Source organism: Solanum pennellii, chromosome 6, assembly GCF_001406875.1.
Source record: "Solanum pennellii chromosome 6, SPENNV200".
In the NCBI taxonomy this organism is placed as follows: Eukaryota; Viridiplantae; Streptophyta; class Magnoliopsida; order Solanales; family Solanaceae; genus Solanum; species Solanum pennellii.
In genome coordinates this window covers 51,481,917-51,501,020 of record NC_028642.1, presented here as the reverse complement: position 1 = coordinate 51,501,020, position 19,104 = coordinate 51,481,917, and the positions used below count along the sequence as shown (strand labels likewise).

At 34.2% G+C, this 19,104-nt stretch overlaps 1 protein-coding gene and 1 pseudogene across 6 annotated transcripts; both read left to right on the top strand.

The window, feature by feature from the left end:
• The first annotated feature begins 2,293 nt into the window (after positions 1–2,293).
• On the top strand, positions 2,294–14,149 carry LOC107023120 (transcriptional corepressor LEUNIG). Of its 6 annotated transcripts, none has more exons than XM_015223690.2 (19): positions 2,294–2,502; positions 2,634–2,744; positions 3,445–3,542; positions 3,633–3,742; positions 5,116–5,484; positions 5,559–5,653; positions 6,043–6,121; positions 6,218–6,293; positions 6,489–6,538; positions 8,108–8,425; positions 8,553–8,762; positions 9,338–9,568; positions 9,649–9,790; positions 10,767–10,882; positions 11,019–11,168; positions 11,845–12,000; positions 12,111–12,227; positions 12,860–13,066; positions 13,759–14,149. In XM_015223690.2, exons 2-19 carry the CDS (start codon positions 2,713–2,715, stop codon positions 13,900–13,902), a joined length of 2,700 nt encoding a protein of 899 aa, XP_015079176.1. In that variant the 5' UTR covers positions 2,294–2,502; positions 2,634–2,712; the 3' UTR covers positions 13,903–14,149. The 6 variants fall into 6 exon arrangements, with proteins under 6 accessions (XP_015079176.1, XP_027773274.1, XP_015079178.1 ...); XM_027917473.1 differs by having other exon boundaries at positions 2,295–2,522; positions 9,323–9,568; XM_015223692.2 differs by having other exon boundaries at positions 2,296–2,502; positions 9,323–9,568; positions 9,673–9,790; positions 10,773–10,882.
• A 2,903-nt stretch (positions 14,150–17,052) lies between these two features.
• On the top strand, positions 17,053–18,860 carry LOC107021104 (annotated as a pseudogene).
• Positions 18,861–19,104: the final 244 nt, after the last annotated feature.

The window sequence follows — 19,104 nt, the reverse complement described above, 5'->3', positions numbered from 1 at the left end:
TTGCATTTTACAAATTACATGAAGGAATTTATTTCATAAATATTTAGCAAATAAAGTTTTTCGCCTTATAATTATTTAATCAGTTAAAAAAATAGTTTATCAATATTTTTTCTTGATTAAATTCAACATAAATATTTATTAAAATATACATTCAAATATTCAATTCAATTAAAGTATATAGATAAAATAGACATGATAAAATTCTTCAATAGAAGCATATATGTGAGATTTTATATTTCAATTAAGTAAAGTACTATTTATTTTTAGTATTTTTTAGTCCTAGTTAAAAAATTTCACTCTCTTTTCACACGATTATATTGTATTGAATATTGAATATATAATAAGAATAATTATAAAAATAAGTAATGACTAATTATAATTTTGTCATAACATGACTATTTCTATATTGTTTTTTTTTTTCGAATATCTTTTTCTCTTTGAAAATAAAATGATTAAAGACAAAAAAAAATCACGAAGATGTGTATTATAGAGAAATAAATTACTCTCTCCGTCCGGTATTGTCTGCCATGGTTTCTATTTTCAGAGTCAAACTATAAAAACTTTGACTAACGTTTTAAGATGCATTTTTTCATCATATTAATATGAAGAAGTTGTAATTTATATTACTTTTCTTATAGTTTTAGAATATTTATTTTTTTTATTTAAAATATCGAATTAATGTGATCTAATTTACTTTTAAAAATTAGTCAAATTGACTTTTGATAAGCGTAACACGACAAATATTTCTGAACGGGGGGAGTAGCTACCACAGAATAAATGTTGTTGAATTATTAGCTTTGTATATAGTGGGATCACAAATCAATTATTTGAGGATAAAAAAAAAGAGAATAATTATTTGAGGATATTACAACTAGCAATAATACTTAAGCTCATGATAATAAATAATGAGTTGTTTAAAGTCTCTTAAATTATTAACTTATCATTTAATTTTCTTGGACATCAAGTGAACTGCCTCAATTAATGATTACTACTCGTAATTCTCAAATATATAATGAATCATATTCTTAATCTCAGTTTAAAAATCTAAATAATAAGGGGTTGTTTGTTAGAAATAGGATAAATAAAATTATTTCATGAATTATAATATGACACTGAATAATTATTTATTATTATAATACAAATAACAAGACAAATTATCTTTAAAGTCAAAATAATAGTATTCATAACCAAATATAAATATAATAATTATAATTTTAATCTCTAATTTATCATCAACTATTTTTGAATCAAATATATCTAATCATAAATATCATCTATAACACATAAAAATCATAGTCGTAATTGTTTGACTAGTGATCTAATACATCACATGTTTAATATAATAAAATAATAATAACAAATAGATTGTTATGATATCACAACAACCAAATGCGTGAAGGGAAAAACAAACATTACTTTAGCAAATATCAATATTTTTTTGTTAATATAAAAAGTATATGATATCATAATTTTTTTTTTTATAAAGGGCATGAAAAAATTATAACTAATTGTTTGAATCTAAATTCTGAATTAAACTATTCATTTCCACTTACAAAAGCCACATACTTATTACTATTTTTCAAATAATTGATTTAGCTGATCTGAATATTTAATATAGATAAATAGAAAATGAAATAAAATTTTATATATATTTTTTTAAAGAGTTGAAAAAAATCATAAATAATTCACAGATGTTCTAAATTTATTTTGAATTTTAAATTTACGTTTTTCTGACAAGACATATAACTTATTATTAATATAATCGATAAAAGTATTTATTTTACTTATCACTAGTTTTACTCAAAATGACTTGTTTTAGACTCGGTTTAAATGACAAAAATTCCTATTAGTTTTATTAAAAATCACTTTGACCTCAAAGGACAAAATTGTCATTTTGAGTTTGGCAACCTACCCGGAATTGATCAATTCTTATTCCTTAAGGTTCAATATTAAATTAATGAAGAATTGAAGATCTAGAACATGAATACAAAACGCAAATTCACTAAAATCAAGGGACTTACTATGCAAATATACTGCAACGATAGTACATCTGTCGAAAGACTAAATAATTTTGAAATGACGTTTTTGTCCATGCTGATTAAATAATTTCTTACAACTTATACTATTTAGATGTCATTATAGTTAATTACTCGATAACTCAGGGCTATTTTAGAAAGAAGGAACAGATTAGCTTTTTTTTTAAGAGGACTTGTATTGAAAATTTGATAAAAAGAAAGGGCTTTTATGCAAAAATCATCTTACAGAAATTACGATATCTGCAACATCAGCTCCAGCAAATCCAACCCTTCTTTTCTAAACCCATCATCAGAAAAAGAAGAGAATTTCAGTTTCATGAGAGAAAAAAATAGTAAAAAAAAAGCTGAAGAAAATTAAAAAAAAAAGTCATTCTTTTTCTTTAATCTTTCTTTCTTTTTTATCAGTCATACTGAGTCCATTCATCTCAAGATTGCAATTATATATGCAAAAACACTAATGTAAAGGGTATATACAGACACCCATATGTTTTTTTCTATCTGTATCCTTTATTATGTTCTTTCTTGAATTCATTAGTAACCAAAAATATTTTTTTTATTGTTTCTTATTTTTATTTTCATTGATGAAATATACTTCAGAGGGCAAAGAAGAAGGAATGGGTTTCTAAGGATCTGGCATTATTAAGAAGAGTTTGTTTGAATTACTGGATTACTAAACATGTCTCAGACCAACTGGGAAGCGGATAAAATGTTAGTTTTCTTGTTTTTTATTGTTATTATTATATGTTTTATGTGTATTCTTGTTTTCACTTTTCTCTGTTTGGGTTCAGTTTTTGGTTTTGGGGTTTGTGTAAAGTTTCAACTTTTTGGATAGTTCCATGGGTATTCGCCAGATTCGTGTTCTGGGGATGTTTAATTATATGTTTGTTACATATTGTTTGAAGAAAGTTCGAGTCATTTTTAGTAACTCTCGTGCTGCTAGGGTTTGGCTGAAGGAAGCAGTCAGTGTTTTGGGTGGTTAGGGCTTTTGTATGAATGTAAAAGAACTGAACACCTTTCATTAGTAAAAAAGAAATCTTTTTTCTTTTGATTATCTGCTTCTTGGAAACATGATTCAAGTGAAGAAAAAGTAGGTCTCTTAATTAACCAGCAGTATGAGCAGTCAAATTGGTTCTCTCCTATTGTTTTACGTTAGTGAAAAAAGTTAAAAGATACACAATCTTGTTTTGTAGAAAGAGTAAGAAGTTGTTGTTTCAAGGTCCAAGTGTTCCCTCACCTTTGTATTTTTTTCCTAATTCACGTTTCTATAATCAAATTGAATCCTACCTGTCTATGAAATGCAACCAGGTTTCCAAATTTCTGTTTTGGACCTATCTATATCAGAATATCTGTATCTCAACTGTGATTTCTGTTGTGGTTACTGACACAGTATTGGTACTTTGAACTACAGGTTAGATGTCTATATTCATGATTATTTAGTGAAAAGGGATCTAAAGGCTTCTGCTCAGGCCTTTCAAGCTGAAGGGAAAGTGTCATCTGACCCTGTTGGTGAGATTATAAATTTGAGCATTTGCCAAGTAGGTTGGTCTTCACCAGTTGGTTTTCATTATTTTGACCTGTTGATTGTCTTTCTTTCAGCTATTGATGCTCCTGGTGGTTTTCTATTTGAATGGTGGTCTGTATTTTGGGACATATTCATCGCAAGGACCAATGAGAAGCACTCGGAAGTTGCTGCCTCTTATATCGAGGTTAGTTTATGACAAAATTTGTGTCTTATGAACTTTATCATTCAACTGGACCTTAAGTTAAGTTATTCTGATATGATTAGTTTTGTAGTCCTTAGTTGAATTTATGTAAAAACTATTGAGACTTCTTGTCAAGAATGTCTCTTGCTGTTTTCATTCTTTTGTTACAACTTACATGAGAGCTGTTAGGAAGTTGTATCGATACCAGAGGCAGGACGCTTACTACGTGTGAAGACAAGTGATGTCCAAACTTGCTTTCTTTTTAACTTGTATTCAGTTGTTTGTTTGATTAGAATGTTTTTGGTTGCACTCATGTCAATATTTTGTAGAACCATCTGTTGCAACTGAGGCAGAAGGCCTTTTACTTTTTCACTTAACAATTTCTCTGGATAAAATAATTACATAACTGTTACCTGATAAGTGGAAAAGGATACTCAGCTGCTTTTCTTTTTGTGCCTTAATTTGTGATATAATTATGCAAAGGTTTGTTGAACTTTATCGACATTAACTTTAATAGTAAATATTTCATGGATTCATGGAAACTGTATTACTTTAACTCCTTAATAGTAATGTCATTTCTGTTGTTGAAATGGTTAGTGTGTTTTAGGAACTGATTATAGGGAAGCCATACTTTCTCTCCATTGTATGTATTCCTTTCCCTTTGCTGTTGTGGGGTTGCAGTGGAGAAACCCTAATTTGGGACATCCCATGTATCCTAGTCCTCTTACCAACCTCATGAACCCATTCATATATTGGGTCTTGTCAGAGCATGCCTTTGTCTTTGAGATCAGACTGCAGATTTGCCAGAAAAATTCTTATTCTTACCTTATGGGAATACAAAATTTAATGTATAGTATCTGTACAAGTTATAATGAATTCTATAGATACACGCTTTTAAAATGCCTGTTTTCCTGCTATTATCTTGATGTTCGAGTATTTAGCATGTTAAATGATCTGTTGTATGGTTTATTACCTTAATAAAAAAAAGTCTGTTGAGTGGACGGGGTTGATTGATTTATTTGGCTGTGATCATGGCTGCATATGCACTGTCAACCTACATCTATAACAGACAATCTAATAAACAGTCCAGAAAATCTTTTTGAGTTTGTGTAGATCTTGAACTGTTGGAATCTGTCAGGTTTATCTAAACCAAGAGTGAACATTGTTTGGGCAGTGAATTTTAGCATCTAGAGTGAGCTGTCATTCTTTCAACCAGTTGTATGTTTATTTGACGACCCACTGATTAAAAAAAGTGGTGTTTATTTGATGACTATCTCATTATTGGCTGGGCTGTTGAAATCTCATCTATAATTCTATCTTAAGGTTTTGTGCAGCTTTTCATTTGCTTTATATACAATGTTAATCTCGAATTGCAGACACAAATAATGAAGGCAAGGGAGCAGCAGCAACAACAACAGCAATCTCAACAGCCTCAACATCTGCAGCAGCAACAGCAACAACAGCAGCAGCAGCAGCAACAACAACAATTGCAGATGCAGCAGATTTTATTGCAGAGGCAGCAACAGCAGCAGCAGCAGCAGCAACACCAACAGCAGCAACAGCAGCAGCAGCAGCAGCAGCAGCAAGCACAGCAGCAACAACAGCGTAGAGATGGTAACCACCTCTTGAACGGCACAACTAATGGGATTGGTGGAAGCGACTCTCTCCTGAGACAGAATACTGGAACTGCAAATGCATTGGCTACAAAGATGTACGAGGAAAGATTAGACGATGCAGCTATGAAGGTAGCAATCTTGCACGAAGGTTTGGAAGAACTATTGCCTTTCAGCTATTAACTTAAATGTTTTTATTGTTTCAGCAAAGGTTTAGTGAGAATGTCAATCAGCTTTTAGATCCAAATCATGCATCTGTGCTGAAATCTGCAGCAGCAGCATCAGCTGGGCAGCCCTCAGGGTATGATTCTGAATATAGTTTATTTACCTGTTCATACTAAAATGGGACATACTAGAGATATGGTTGGCATAATTCTTAGAGATAAAACTAAGAAGAGCAAGGAAAAAGATCCGATTTTGACTACTTCATTATTTATGAACTTAATGTTGATCTATGCAATATTTTCATTGGGAAGGCTTCTTGCAATTTGAGGAGCTTAAGGTGATAAAGTAACCTGGTTTATACTCTTATTATTCTATCTAATTGTTTATTTTGGAGCATAGGTTTATTGCAATAATGTAAACCAAGAAGTTTAGTTTATTTCGGTTGACTGAAAGCAATTTTGACATTATTAATCTGTCTAAATTTGTCTAAATTGGACTAAGGTGTTTCTGGTTTCCCACTTTCAGGCAAATGCTGCATGGTACTGCTGGTAGCATGTCCCCACAGGTTCAGGCACGTAGTCAGCAACTTCCAGGGTCTACACCAGTCAGTATTCTTCTTTCTCTAGTTTCTTTGTTTGAGGAGTTTCATTTACAGTAATTTTAATCTTTAGCTACATGGTTTATTACCTCATTTGAGCAGGACATAAAGACTGAAATCAATCCGATGCTTAATCCCCGAGCTGCAGGTCCCGAAGGTTCCTTGATTGGAATACCTGGTACCTTATCTTTGTCGATCTCCTATGTGCTTTTGCTTCTTTTTGAAAGCCTGCTCCTTGATATATAACTTATTTTTCTATTTTGATTATCAAATAATTACATGGTATTAAATTCTAAAGGAAATTGAAGTAGGGGACTTGTCGTCATAGACTTTTTTGATCTACAGATGAACTGACCTAACTGTGTTGTATTAGGATCAAATCAAGCTGGCAACAATTTGACTTTGAAAGGATGGCCCCTCACTGTAAGTTTCTATCATTATGTCTTGTAGGTTCTCCTTGCTTCATTGTTTCTGACAGTGCATTTGCCGCATTATATGTTATTGGCTTCTATATACCAATATGTGTCCCAGTACATGTCTTTGTGATTTTGCTGATTTACATGGGCAATGTACGGCTCGATCAAGTAGTAAATGTTTAATTTATTTCTAGAAAATGTATTGGGTTACCTGAAGGATGGTATTCATAGCATGGTGGTATCAGGAAAGGGTTCAGTGGAGCTGCCCATTCGTTATTTTGATGGGGAAGGAGTTGGTTCAGAAACCTGGTTGTCCCAATACCTTATTGTAGTTTTAATTACTATGTTGCTGGAGCTCTTCAAAAATGTCATCAGGTGCGTGTTGAATCCTTCAAAAGTAGAGCATTTTTGGAGGATCCAACGCGGATGCGGCAACATTTTGGAGTGTCCGAGCAACTCAGGTTTTGAAGTTTGTATTGTATTTCTGCAAATTTCATCTGAAACCTTTTCACGTGTCAAGTGTCAATTGTTTCCAGGATTGCATTTGTTGCAACTTGTCTAGAGGCATTGTTGAGTTCAAACATTTTACATGTTGTTGGTAAACAGTTATTTAGCACTTCTGGAGATAGGTGCACAGTTTTGATATTCAGTAAGACATGAATGTGAAATTTGTCTCCTTTGGTTCTGCTCTACTGGAATCAATGTTGAGTCCTTCAGGGTTCTCAATGTTATGGACTTTTAAAGTCAGAATTGCATATGTCAGACCTTTTTTCTCGTCAGCTGAGTGGGTTTTCTGAAGTTTGCTCCTAGCTAGCAGAAAAGGCCTATGCTTTTGGGTTTTTGAAATTTAGCGTTCTGTAAAGGCATCCGTGCTTTGGAATTACTGAGAGTTCTTAAGTTTGCTGTGGAATTTTGGTGGCCCTAGAGCAGATCATAGGTAATGCATCAGAATTTGATGACTACAACATAGTGATTTTCATAGAAACATTATATGTATATGTAGGGGTAATGTAAGGCTTACCCCACTTGTTGGATTACTCTGAGTTTTTGTTGTTGTTGTAAGGCTTCATTATTCATCCTCTATTGAAGATTATTAGTAGTGCGTTCAAGATGATGCTTTCTTGGTGGCTGGTAATTCAAGTGATCGGACCGCTATACTTTACATATAAAAAATTGTAATCTTCCATCTTCTAGGCATTTTTTTCTTGTTTGCGGGTGTACAAAGGATTGGTCTTATATATTAGGATTAATTACTTTATGTGGCTTTGTTTGGATACAAAGTTTAAGAACGTATTGTGGACTTCTTTATCTTGTGGTCTTAAACTAAAATGTGCATTATATAAACAAAAATACCGTTTGAATCTTGTGATTCTAAACATGCCATTTCATTTCCTGAATGGGATTGGTGGAATTTAAAACTAGTATATAGTAAAGTGGCTTTCTTGTTGATATAGACTAAAAAGAAAGAAAGACACATAATTGAAATGGAATGAGCATATAGCTCTGGACTGAGACGTATATTTGGAGGTTTATTGGTATTTTACGATCACAAATTTTTCTGTGTCATGCATGTCAGGGCTATGATCAGCTGAGGTCGTCAGGGCTTCTCCAGCAGCCAAAGTCTTTTATGCAGGGTTCGCAGCCCTTCCATCAACTGCAAATGCTATCACCACAACACCAGCAACAACTTATCTTAGCACAGCAGAATTTGACTTCAACATCTGCTAACGACGTCGAAAGCAGAAGGCTACGGATGCTCCTTAGTAATCGGAACTCTAGTATGGGCAAGGATGGCCTTTCAAATTCTGTTGGTGATGTTGTCCCAAATATGAGTTCACCTTCACAGGGTCCTTGCCCTGTTTTGCCCCGTGGAGATCAAGATATTTTGCTTAAGGTACCACATCTTTTTCTATGTAACGGTGAAATGTCAGCTATAAGTCTTGCATGTGTTAACCATGTATTGCAGCATGCTATATACATGATCATCATATCTAATCACTAGAATTTTATTTCATGTATAGTTGAGGATGGCCCAATTTCAGCAGCAGCAGCAGCAACAACAACAACAGCATAGTGGTAATCCACAGCAGTCGCAACAGCAGCAGCTTCCTCAGCACTCACTTTCTGGTCAGCAACCACAGAGTTCAAATCACAGTCTACAACAGGATAAAATTATGGGTAGTGGCACAGGAGATGGAAGCATGTCAAATTCTTTTCGTGGAAATGATCAGGTCTCTACTTTTCTGGTTTATACCATAGAAACTTCTATTTAGCAGCATAATCATGTGGCCCTTTTGTTCAGCTGCATAAACCCGTGTTTCTTTTGTTTTGTTGGCATAAACTTTTACTGTTAGAAAAACAGGTTCTTCTTGATGCTGTAGCACAATCAGAAAATATTAACTGATGAAGTAAGTGCAATATGATTTCTGAAAGGAAGTCTGTTCGACCAAGAAAAAATTGTATTTTGCTTAGAATCTTCTTGGTCATTTGTTGTTACCCGCACTAAGGAATCAAGTTAATGAACTAAGCTCTGAAGGCTTATCTTTTTGGAATATCAGCACTTCCGCCTCTCCTCTATTTTGCAAATGGCTGCCCCCCCCCCCTCCCACCCAAAAGTGAAAAATTGGCAACATTACAAAATTTTGTGTTGTGTTTATTGATAGAAGCTCTTGATCTCTTATGACTTGGAAGGGATCCATGGAAATCAATATTGGAGATTGTTATGCTCAGCTTCTGCTTCACAGGCTTGAAGTTATTAAGATTCCTAATAAGGTATTTCTTGTCTTTCAAGGCTTCAAAAAACCAGACTGGGAGGAAAAGAAAACACCCTGTTTCATCTTCGGGACCCGCCAACAGCTCAGGAACTGCAAACACCGCTGGACCTTCCCCAAGTTCTGCTCCTTCAACGCCATCAACTCACACACCTGGAGATGTGATTTCAATGCCTGTCTTACAACATAGTGGAAGTTCTTCAAAGCCATTGATGATGTTTGGAGCAGATAATAATGGCACTCTCACGTCGCCATCAAATCAATTGGTAAAGAAGTGCTTTATCTTGTGGCAGTGGATGAAATCATAATGGGTTGTCCCAGTCCTCATTGAATGTAATTTTGGCAGTGGGATGACAAAGATTTTGTGCAGGCTGATATGGATCGTTTTGAGGTTGATGGTTCTCTTGAAGATAATGTTGAATCGTTTTTATCTCAAGACGAGGTGGACCCTCGAGATGCAGTTGGTCGTGGTATGGATGTTAGTAAAGGTTAGTGAGGTCTACTTGGTTCCCTGGCTTAATATTTTGACCTGAATTTAGTGTGGTCTTGTACTGAGCAGGAGTTGTACTTGACACATTCTCCTTTTGTGTTTGAACTTTTAATTGTTGTGTAACTAATTGATATTTGATACAAGAAATCTATGATAACTAGTGTGTAATTGCCGTAATTCTTTCATCTTTGTAAGCCTTTCAATTTCTACCTCAAACCTTAACTTAGTTTTTGATACTTTGATCTCTGTAGGATGCCTCTAGTTCAGCCTAATCTCTGCCCCCATATAAAAAGAATTTAACATAAAGGAAAGAGAATGGTAGTTTTACAGAGAACAGTAAAAAAATTAGATTTTACCGAGATCACCAAAAAAGAATGTTCCATTTTGTGGTGCATTCACTTTCTAATATCTATGTATTTTTATGGTGCGTGTCTATTGTCCATGTTAAAAAAATATAAGGGATGTTGGGCATAACTCAACTCCAAAAGTAGGAGAGGATTACACAAGGCCATATAAAGAGACAATAATCCATTCCCTCAACCAATATGGGACTTACCCTCCCTGCGCGCCCAGGACTCACCAACTGGAGCGTGGACAACATAACAGGGGGACCCACATTGTGAAACACAACAACATGGTAGCTTTCTCTAATACCATGTTGAAGAAATGGATCTTGTGCTTGATCAAGCACCCGATGGGAGGATTTCGCTAGATTTGAGACCACAACCCCATTCTCTCAACCGATCTGGGACTTAACAGTTCATAACAGTTTATGAAATTGTTGTTATGCGGATCTGGTGTTGGTTATGAATATTTGTATTTTTAAGTCAATTTATGATGTTTCTTATTAGCAAAAAACATGAATGTTGTACACTCAAAGTCTATATGTATGATTTGTTAACTTGGAAATTTGTTGCTGCCTAGTTTATCTAGAATTATGCATTGGGGCATATTCTGACAGGAATAACCTTTAGTTGCAGGCTTCTCATTTAATGAAGTGAATGCTGTTCGGGCTAGTAGCAGTAAAGTTGTTTGTTGTCATTTCTCCTCTGATGGAAAATTGCTAGCTAGTGGTGGCCATGACAAAAAGGTTAGTCTAGAAGTATCCAAAATCTTGCCATGACAATGTCTTATTGTTATTGACTAATTATACTTGATGCCATAGTTCTTTTTTCATGGTTCTTAAAGAATAACTTGTACTTTTTTTTGTCCGTCTTCTCTTGCAGGCTGTTTTATGGTATACTGATACCTTAAAACAAAAAACAACACTTGAAGAGCACTCATCACTCATTACTGATGTTCGTTTCAGTCCAAGCATGGCAAGACTTGCAACATCTTCTTTTGACAAAACTGTCAGAGTTTGGGATGCGGACAATGTAAGCCAACAGAGTCTAGTGTTTGATGTTTTTTTTCTCCTTATTAGCATTTTTATGCTTTGGATTGAGATTTTCCATCCAAGTTGTTTCGTTGAGTGTGCTAAATATCTGTTTTGGAATGTCTTTAGTGCTTATAGGCTGAGACAGTTTGAGATCTCTCCTATATAACATATCAAAGGTATTGGTAAATTAAACAGAACGTTAAGAACAAATATCTTCGGCTTTCTAGAATATTTGGCTTGTCTTATGAGCTTTTGTTTGTCAATATTTTTTCATCTGATTTGCTGTCTGAGGTTTGGCGAAAGTTTATATTTGTTAATAAAGAGAGTAATATGTAATTGAATCTGGCGGAATACACTAGATTTGCTTTTATTATGGACCAAGAGCGGATGATTGATATTTTCATTACTCTGAGATGGGCCGTATGCATGCCGGATGTTGACACAAATCTGAATTGGCTTGTTTAGAATGGGTGGAAAACCTTGGCGACGGTCATTTTGTCAATTCAAATCCATTTGAATGATTACGGTAGAGGTTGTGGTAAAGTTGCATTGATGAACATCTCTAGTAGGATCATGGTGCAGTTACATAAATGACCAAATAAGAAAAGTAGCATAAAGACCATCTTGATTGTTCTTCTTGAAGTTTTCCTAATGTATCCTGTAATTATTTGTAGCCGGGCTACTCACTTCGGACTTTCACTGGGCATTCTGCTGGTGTAATGTCACTTGACTTCCATCCTAATAAAGAAGATCTCATCTGTTCTTGTGATGGTGATGGTGAAATAAGATACTGGAGTATTAACAATGGTAGCTGCACAAGGGTGTTCAAGGTAAAATTCTTCATCTACTATTAATGTGCAGTAGCACGGGGGATTGGGGACCTGATGCACAATTATATGATCCTCCATCTCTTCTGATTGTTATTTCATGCCTCGAGTAGGGTGGGACGGCTCAGGTGAGATTCCAGCCTCGCATTGGTAGATATCTCGCTGCTGCTGCCGAGAACGTTGTATCAATACTTGATGTGGAGACACAAGCTTGTCGGCATTCGTTAAAGGTTGGTGTTCCTTAATGACACATCAGTACTATTTAAGTTATTAACTTTATTATATTTTAGTGTTTCACCAATCTCTTTTGGAAGTTGAAATATGCTAATTCATCTCTGCAACTAGGAAAATAACTAAGATAATTAGAAGAAACATGAGATATTTAATCATTTATTAATTCTTTGTCCTACCTTCACAATATCAATAGTAACATATTCCAATATTACACTTAACGAAGATAGGATCACGTCTAATATATTTCCATGTAGGCTGAGAAAATGCATTCGTGCAGATGGCTTCATTGTCAGTTGTAAGGTTCCTTTAATTGCAGTGAGACTTCTGTTTCACTAGTCACCATTGCTTTATATCTAGCTTTTATTTCATGACAGAATTTTGGATTTTCGCACAGTTAATGAGAATAGGCACCTGCTACTTAACCTAATAAAGTACGACCTGACATAGAAAGAGTTGAGAGATGGAGGAGGTAGACATAGTAGGAGAGAATTTTGTATAAATATATTTTTCTTATGATTTTCTTCCAAGGCTGTTTGCATGCACTGATAGTTGTTGCCGTCGTATTTTTCTTTCTAGCTCTGTTTGTGTTTCCAGTGTTGTGCCTAACATATTGCTATTGTTTCTGTAGGGCCACACAAAACCAATCCATTCTGTCTGCTGGGATCCCTCAGGCGAGCTCCTGGCATCTGTTAGTGAAGACTCTGTCAGGGTTTGGACATTGAGATCGGGTAGTGAAGGTGACTGTCTACATGAGCTTAGTTCAAACGGCAACAAATTCCACTCGTGTGTTTTCCACCCTGCATACTCGTCATTGCTAGTTATCGGCTGTTACCAGGCAAGTCGTGTGCATTGTTTTTTGGACTCATCTAGAGATTATATGCACTTGGCAGCTTATTTTTGTGCTGTACATCAATCTCCTGTTGAAAAGAAAAAAAATGCTGGTAGACTAATCTCGCTGGAACATTGAATATTAAAAAAATTAACCATGAAATGTTGCATGATTTAAGTCTCTCTTAAAACGACAAATTTCCTGTTGCACCTTCACTATGTCAACATCTTGCTTCTTTCTTCATTTCTCTGTTTTTAAACTTTTTAATCTTACGCCTTCAATCACCTTCATTTTTGGGTCGGTAACTCTTCAAATCAGTTTGTTCATAGTTTTAGCATAGACTTTCTAAGACTCAGTTGACTCCACAGTCCCAAGTTCCGAGATGCCGTGTCATATTGTGTCCCCACTCTCCTCCTCCTGCGCCCTTTCCCTATGGATAATGAGTGAGGTGACTTGCTTTTATAACGATGACATCCGGGCCTTGTGCGCACCTCAACCTCCACTTGATACCTACTACCATCCATTAGTATAGGTACCAAATAACTGTGTCTCCAGACAGATGAGAAGGAAACTACTCTCAGCTCTCATCTATGTTGGTATTTGAATCCTGCGTCCCCATGGTTCAACTGAGGCCATCTCTCAGTTCACTAGATCTATAGTTTTTACAAATTCTAATGCATATGAATTGCATTTTGCAGTCTTTGGAGCTATGGAACATGAATGAGAACAAGACAATGACTCTCACAGGCCATGAAGGATTAATTGCTTCCTTGGCTGTATCGGGAGTCGCAGGTTTGGTTGCTTCAGCTAGTCATGACAAGTTTGTTAAGCTCTGGAAGTAATATAGTTCCATCCCATGGTTTCCTTTTGGAGCCCATGTTTTATGTCCACTGTAAAATATTTTATTGGTGTCTGAAGAGATACTTGTGTCTGTCTTTTCTAGCTTTAGGCCTTGTGTTCTGTTATTTTTTCCTCATTTATGCCTGGAAGATCCATGTACTAACCCCATCCCTTGCTCATCTTGACTACTAGTACTTAACTTTACCTTAAAACCTAAAAGAAGAAAATTTGCTGTTGAGTTTGATGCTATGTTTTTTTCCCCTCTCCACAAATGGTTATGTCAGTTAGAATGATAATGCCACTGAATGCAACACAAGAGTATTGGATAAGTTCTCCATTTGTATGCTTTAACAAGTGTTTGACATAATGCACACTCCTTCTGTCTACTTTTGTTTGTCATGTTTTCTTGTTTTTTTTAAAAAGTCAAACAATAAGAACTTTGATTAACGAACTAGCCGTCCTTTTCTTTTCTCCTTGTATAAAGTTTTGGCTAGCTCTTGTACTATCCAATTTTTTTTTTTTTTAAAGTCAAACAATAAGAACTTTGATTAACGAACTTGCGTCCTTTTCTTTTCTCCTTGTATAATGTTTTGGCTAGCTCTTGTACTATCCAAAATTGAACAAGTGTTCTATTTTGATTCCATATTGTTGTTTAGGCCAAATGGGCCTCTTGGTTTTTCTCTATTCATAAACAAATTTGGGGTATTCCCAATTTCTTATTCTTTATTTATATCTTGCAAAATGTGGGATACTAATTTTCTTTTCCTCTCCTGATTGATATTCATCTTGTTGATATATGGTTGGTTTACGCTTGAATTAAATATTTGCTCCTGTTCGGTCATAGATTTTGAAATTAAAAATTTGAAAAATCGGGTTATTGAACGTGTGGTTTTTTTTGGGGAAAAAAGGAATTGAAATTCCATGAGTGGAGTCCCAAAAATCCAATATACTTGAAAATATTTGAATATAAAATTTTCAAAATCTGACTTGAAATCCCACTTAGCTTCATTTTTTATTGCTTTTTTTTCTTTTTTGGGCATGTCTGTTACAAAGAAAAATGTTTCTTGAACTTATTTGTATCATCTCAAAAGTATTTATATATAATTTAGCAAAATAACAGGGTGATGGGTGAGAGGAAATAATGAACTTGACATGTCATTTATGAAATTTGTTTTTTCAATTTTTGGTAAAAAATTTAATTAAAGAACTTACTTTCCTAGACAAAATATATTTTTCGTACTAAATGCCCTTCGTTCCGGATTGTTTTCTTCTGAATTGGCATAATATGTTCGAGTAACATGTGTTAAAAAGCTCTTGTTTTTCTCCTTATTAACGACATCTATATAGTTAATTAAGATATATAAATAGAGAATTAGACATTGAATTTTCTTGGTAATTAAATATGGATAAATAGTTTAGGGTAACGAAAAACAGTTTTAATTTCTTTCAGTAGTCGATGACAAAAGTAGTATCATAATATCACAATCATAGAGTATAATTTTCATTTTAAAAATAATTATTTCATATGGAAATTGGGAAAATGTTATCCTACTTTTACTTGTTTGTGTTGCTGATGTAGGGTCCCACTAGGATTTTTGGATCATCAATGTCACAATCATATTAATCATCCTAGCTTAATTCTTCTAATCATTATTCTAATTAAATTCAACATGCCATGTGGTTTGGTTAAATCAAACAAAGCTTTTAAGTTAATCGAGTTTGAATAATTCACGAGAACAAATTATCTTACTATTTATGTTAATATATGTAATTTTAGTATAGGCAAAAGTATTCATTACCCCCATGTATTTGAAGCTTTTTATTCAGTGTACACCTAAACTTTATTTTGTTTCAATTACCCCCCTGAACTTGCTTATTCATCGAATACGTACACCTTTTCTGTCCACCTGGCATGGAAACTGAAATTAAACTCTACAAAGCGCGTGAGACAGCAATTTTTTGCCACATCATAAAGTTACAACGGTAATGTACGTGTTCAATGAATAAGCAAGTTCAGGGGGGTAATTGAAACAAAATAAAGTTTAGGTGTACACTGAATAAAAAGCTTCAAGTACAGGGGGTAATGAATACTTTTGCCTTTAGTATATCTAATTTAAATTTGTAACTTTCTGAACAGAGTAATTATTCTTATTTATGACATTGTTCATACCTGTTTTTTTTATGCTTTTTCTTTTATACAGATGATATTTTATTTTTGAAAATTTATTCAAATAAGATTCTGAAGTATCTGGCAATTGAATAAACAAATCATAAAACGACTTTTAACTCTAAGAATGATTTATATTAATTGTCGCATCAAAGTTTGTCATTACTTGAAGATCTTGGTTTCTCTATTATTTATATGTAATATGTATTATATTTTCCACCTTTTTCAATTAGTGTCTAAATACATCACTAGAAAAATCATAAAATGAATTAGCATGGACAAATTCTATCGCTTAAGAGAACTGTGATATAAATTCAAATAAATAATTTTCCTAATCAGATTAGAGATAAAATGAGTAGGATTTTAGATTGAAAAAAAATATGATTATTAGAGGATTTTAATAATTAGTTAGGGATTAATTAGTGTAAAATATAATTAACAAAAGAAAAGAATATAAAAAAATATAATTTCTAACACGATCTTATGTTAAAATTAAATACACCACATATTGTGAGAGTGGTGTTATGTGTTTGAAGGTGATACTAAATTTACTTTTAAATACTAATGATCTGTAATAGGTTATCATAGTAATTGAATCGTATAACTGACTCTTCGATATAAAACTTGATAGAAAATTTATGCCCTTCCCCAATAGTTTATACAATTAATGTTATACATGATGAGCCAAGAAAAAGTGCAATCTATCATATTGGAGCTGTTGATAAAAATAATTAATCATCTTATTGTTTTACTCTATAGCTAAGAAGAGCCAAGTAACCTTATATAGCCATCAAGCGGTCAGTGGGTGAAGCTGCTCTTTTTAAAATTAAAAATTTTTAATTTAAGCTTTCAATTTTTTTTTAGGTAGGGAGCGTTTTTCCCTAAATGGGATTCTAGGTAACGTGAATATAAAATAATCAAACTTTAATACAAATACCAAATATGTACAGAAACCGCTTGATGGCTATATAATCAAACTCAACTCAATGTACAGAGAAGAGAGCTAAAAATGAGAAAAATTGGGTGAGACTTCAGGACTTGCAACTGGAAAAACTCCTATCAACTAAGTATGATACACAACGCCAATTGGACTTTGGGGAACCTGAAATGGATTATCCACGCAATTGGGCATAACTTCATTTTCATGAACAGTTGGTGCTCAATGACAAGAAGTAAAGGCTTTTATTAATAATTGCAATTGCAATGCTGAGTGTATTAAATATGTAGTGTAAGACGAGAGTAGCAATAAACCTCTCATTGAAGAAGCTAAACCCACATCGTCTCTCATCAATGCTACAATCACATTTTGTGCAACCTTGCAAAAAAAAAAGACAAGACTCTTGTTTAATCAAAAATGGGGGGAAGTTGCTTTCTGGTTTTGCTTCTTCAAATCGTAGTTACTCAAGTTGTTGGTGTTGGTGTTGGCGTTGGCGTTGGTGTTGGTGTTGGACCTGGAGGTGTTTGGTTTGGTGGAGGGATCAACAGCCCAAACCCAGGAGCTGTCCCAAGTCAAAGTTCAGCATACACTGCTCTTCAAGCATGGAAATCTGCAATTACTGATGATCCATCGGGGATTTTGAAGAATTGGGTGGGTCCAAATGTGTGTAGTTACAAAGGAATTTTCTGCTCAAAGTCTCAAGATTACATGGGCAACCCAGTTGTTACAGGTATAGATCTCAATCATGCAAATCTTCAAGGCACTCTAGTGAAAGAAGTATCTTATTTAACAGACGTTTCTCTCATTCATCTCAATACCAACAGATTTTCAGGTATAATTCCACAAACATTCAGAGATCTGTCTTCACTCATTGAATTAGACCTTAGTAACAACCATTTCTCAGGTCCATTCCCTACTACAGTACTATTCATCCCAAATCTTCTTTATTTAGATCTCAGATTCAACAGTTTCACAGGCCCAATTCCCGAGGATCTGTTCAACAGAAAACTTGATGCTATTTTTCTTAATAATAACCAGTTTGATGGTGAACTACCTCAGAGTTTAGGGAATTCCCCTGCTTCAGTCATTAATTTTGCTAATAATAAGTTTACTGGCAACATTCCTTTTAGTTTAGGGTACATGGGTCCGAGAATTAAGGAGATTTTGTTCTTAAACAATGAGTTAAATGGTTGTATACCAGAAGGTGTGGAATTATGGACGGATTTGCAAGTATTAGATGTAAGTTTCAATTCACTAATGGGGCATTTGCCTGATACCCTTTCTTGTTTGAGTGGCATTGAGGTTCTCAACTTGGGACATAACAAGTTATCTGGAGATTTACCAGACTTGGTTTGTTCACTAAGAAACNCAGAAACCTTGTGAATCTGACTCTTGCTTACAATTTCTTCTCTGAGTTGAGCCACGATTGTGACAAACTTCCATTGAGAAATGTGGGTATTGATTTCTCATCCAACTGTATTCCAGGAAGACAAATGCAAAGGCCTCAACCTGAGTGCTCTGTCATTCCAGGTGGAACTCTTAGTTGCCTTAGAGTACCTGCAGTAAAGCCGCTTGTTTGTCGATGAAAAAATTACTATTTAGTAGGGCTCCAACGTGAACTAAAAAATAAAAAAAACTACTACAACTACTATTTTATTTATTTATGAGTGACAACAATTGAGCACTCTCATCAATGTTTTTGTTGTAAAGTTATGACTTGTACCTTTCAAATTTATTTCTCTTCCTTATTTATTTATGTTGGTTGCATTATGAATTGTAAATACTACTAGTATTAAATTAGGACACTTATGGGTTTCACCCTAGAAGAGGACCTCTAGCAATCATAATTCCTCATCTATATATAGTCGGCGATGAACTTTCTTTGTCTACGATCTAGATATATAACTTTTTGGAATGTAGGGTGTCTGTCATCTAACATGGAAAACTGTGATGACAACGAGGTGATGCGGCAGAGCGAGTTGAGCTTAACATGTAAAATTCTTAATTCGCTCTGTATAATAAATTCTTTTTCATTTTAAACCTGTCTCACCTCACGCCGTATGAATCTGCCTCAAATAATAGTTCTTTTTATGTTTTTTA

Coding starts and splice junctions, on each gene's coding strand:
- LOC107023120 (XM_027917473.1), top strand. CDS start 2,713: ATGTCTCAGACCAACTGGGAAGCGGATAAAAT. Junction 2,745..3,444: donor AACTGGGAAGCGGATAAAAT/GTTAGTTTTCTT, acceptor TTTGAACTACAG/GTTAGATGTCTATATTCATG. Junction 6,294..6,488: donor TTCCTTGATTGGAATACCTG/GTACCTTATCTT, acceptor GTGTTGTATTAG/GATCAAATCAAGCTGGCAAC.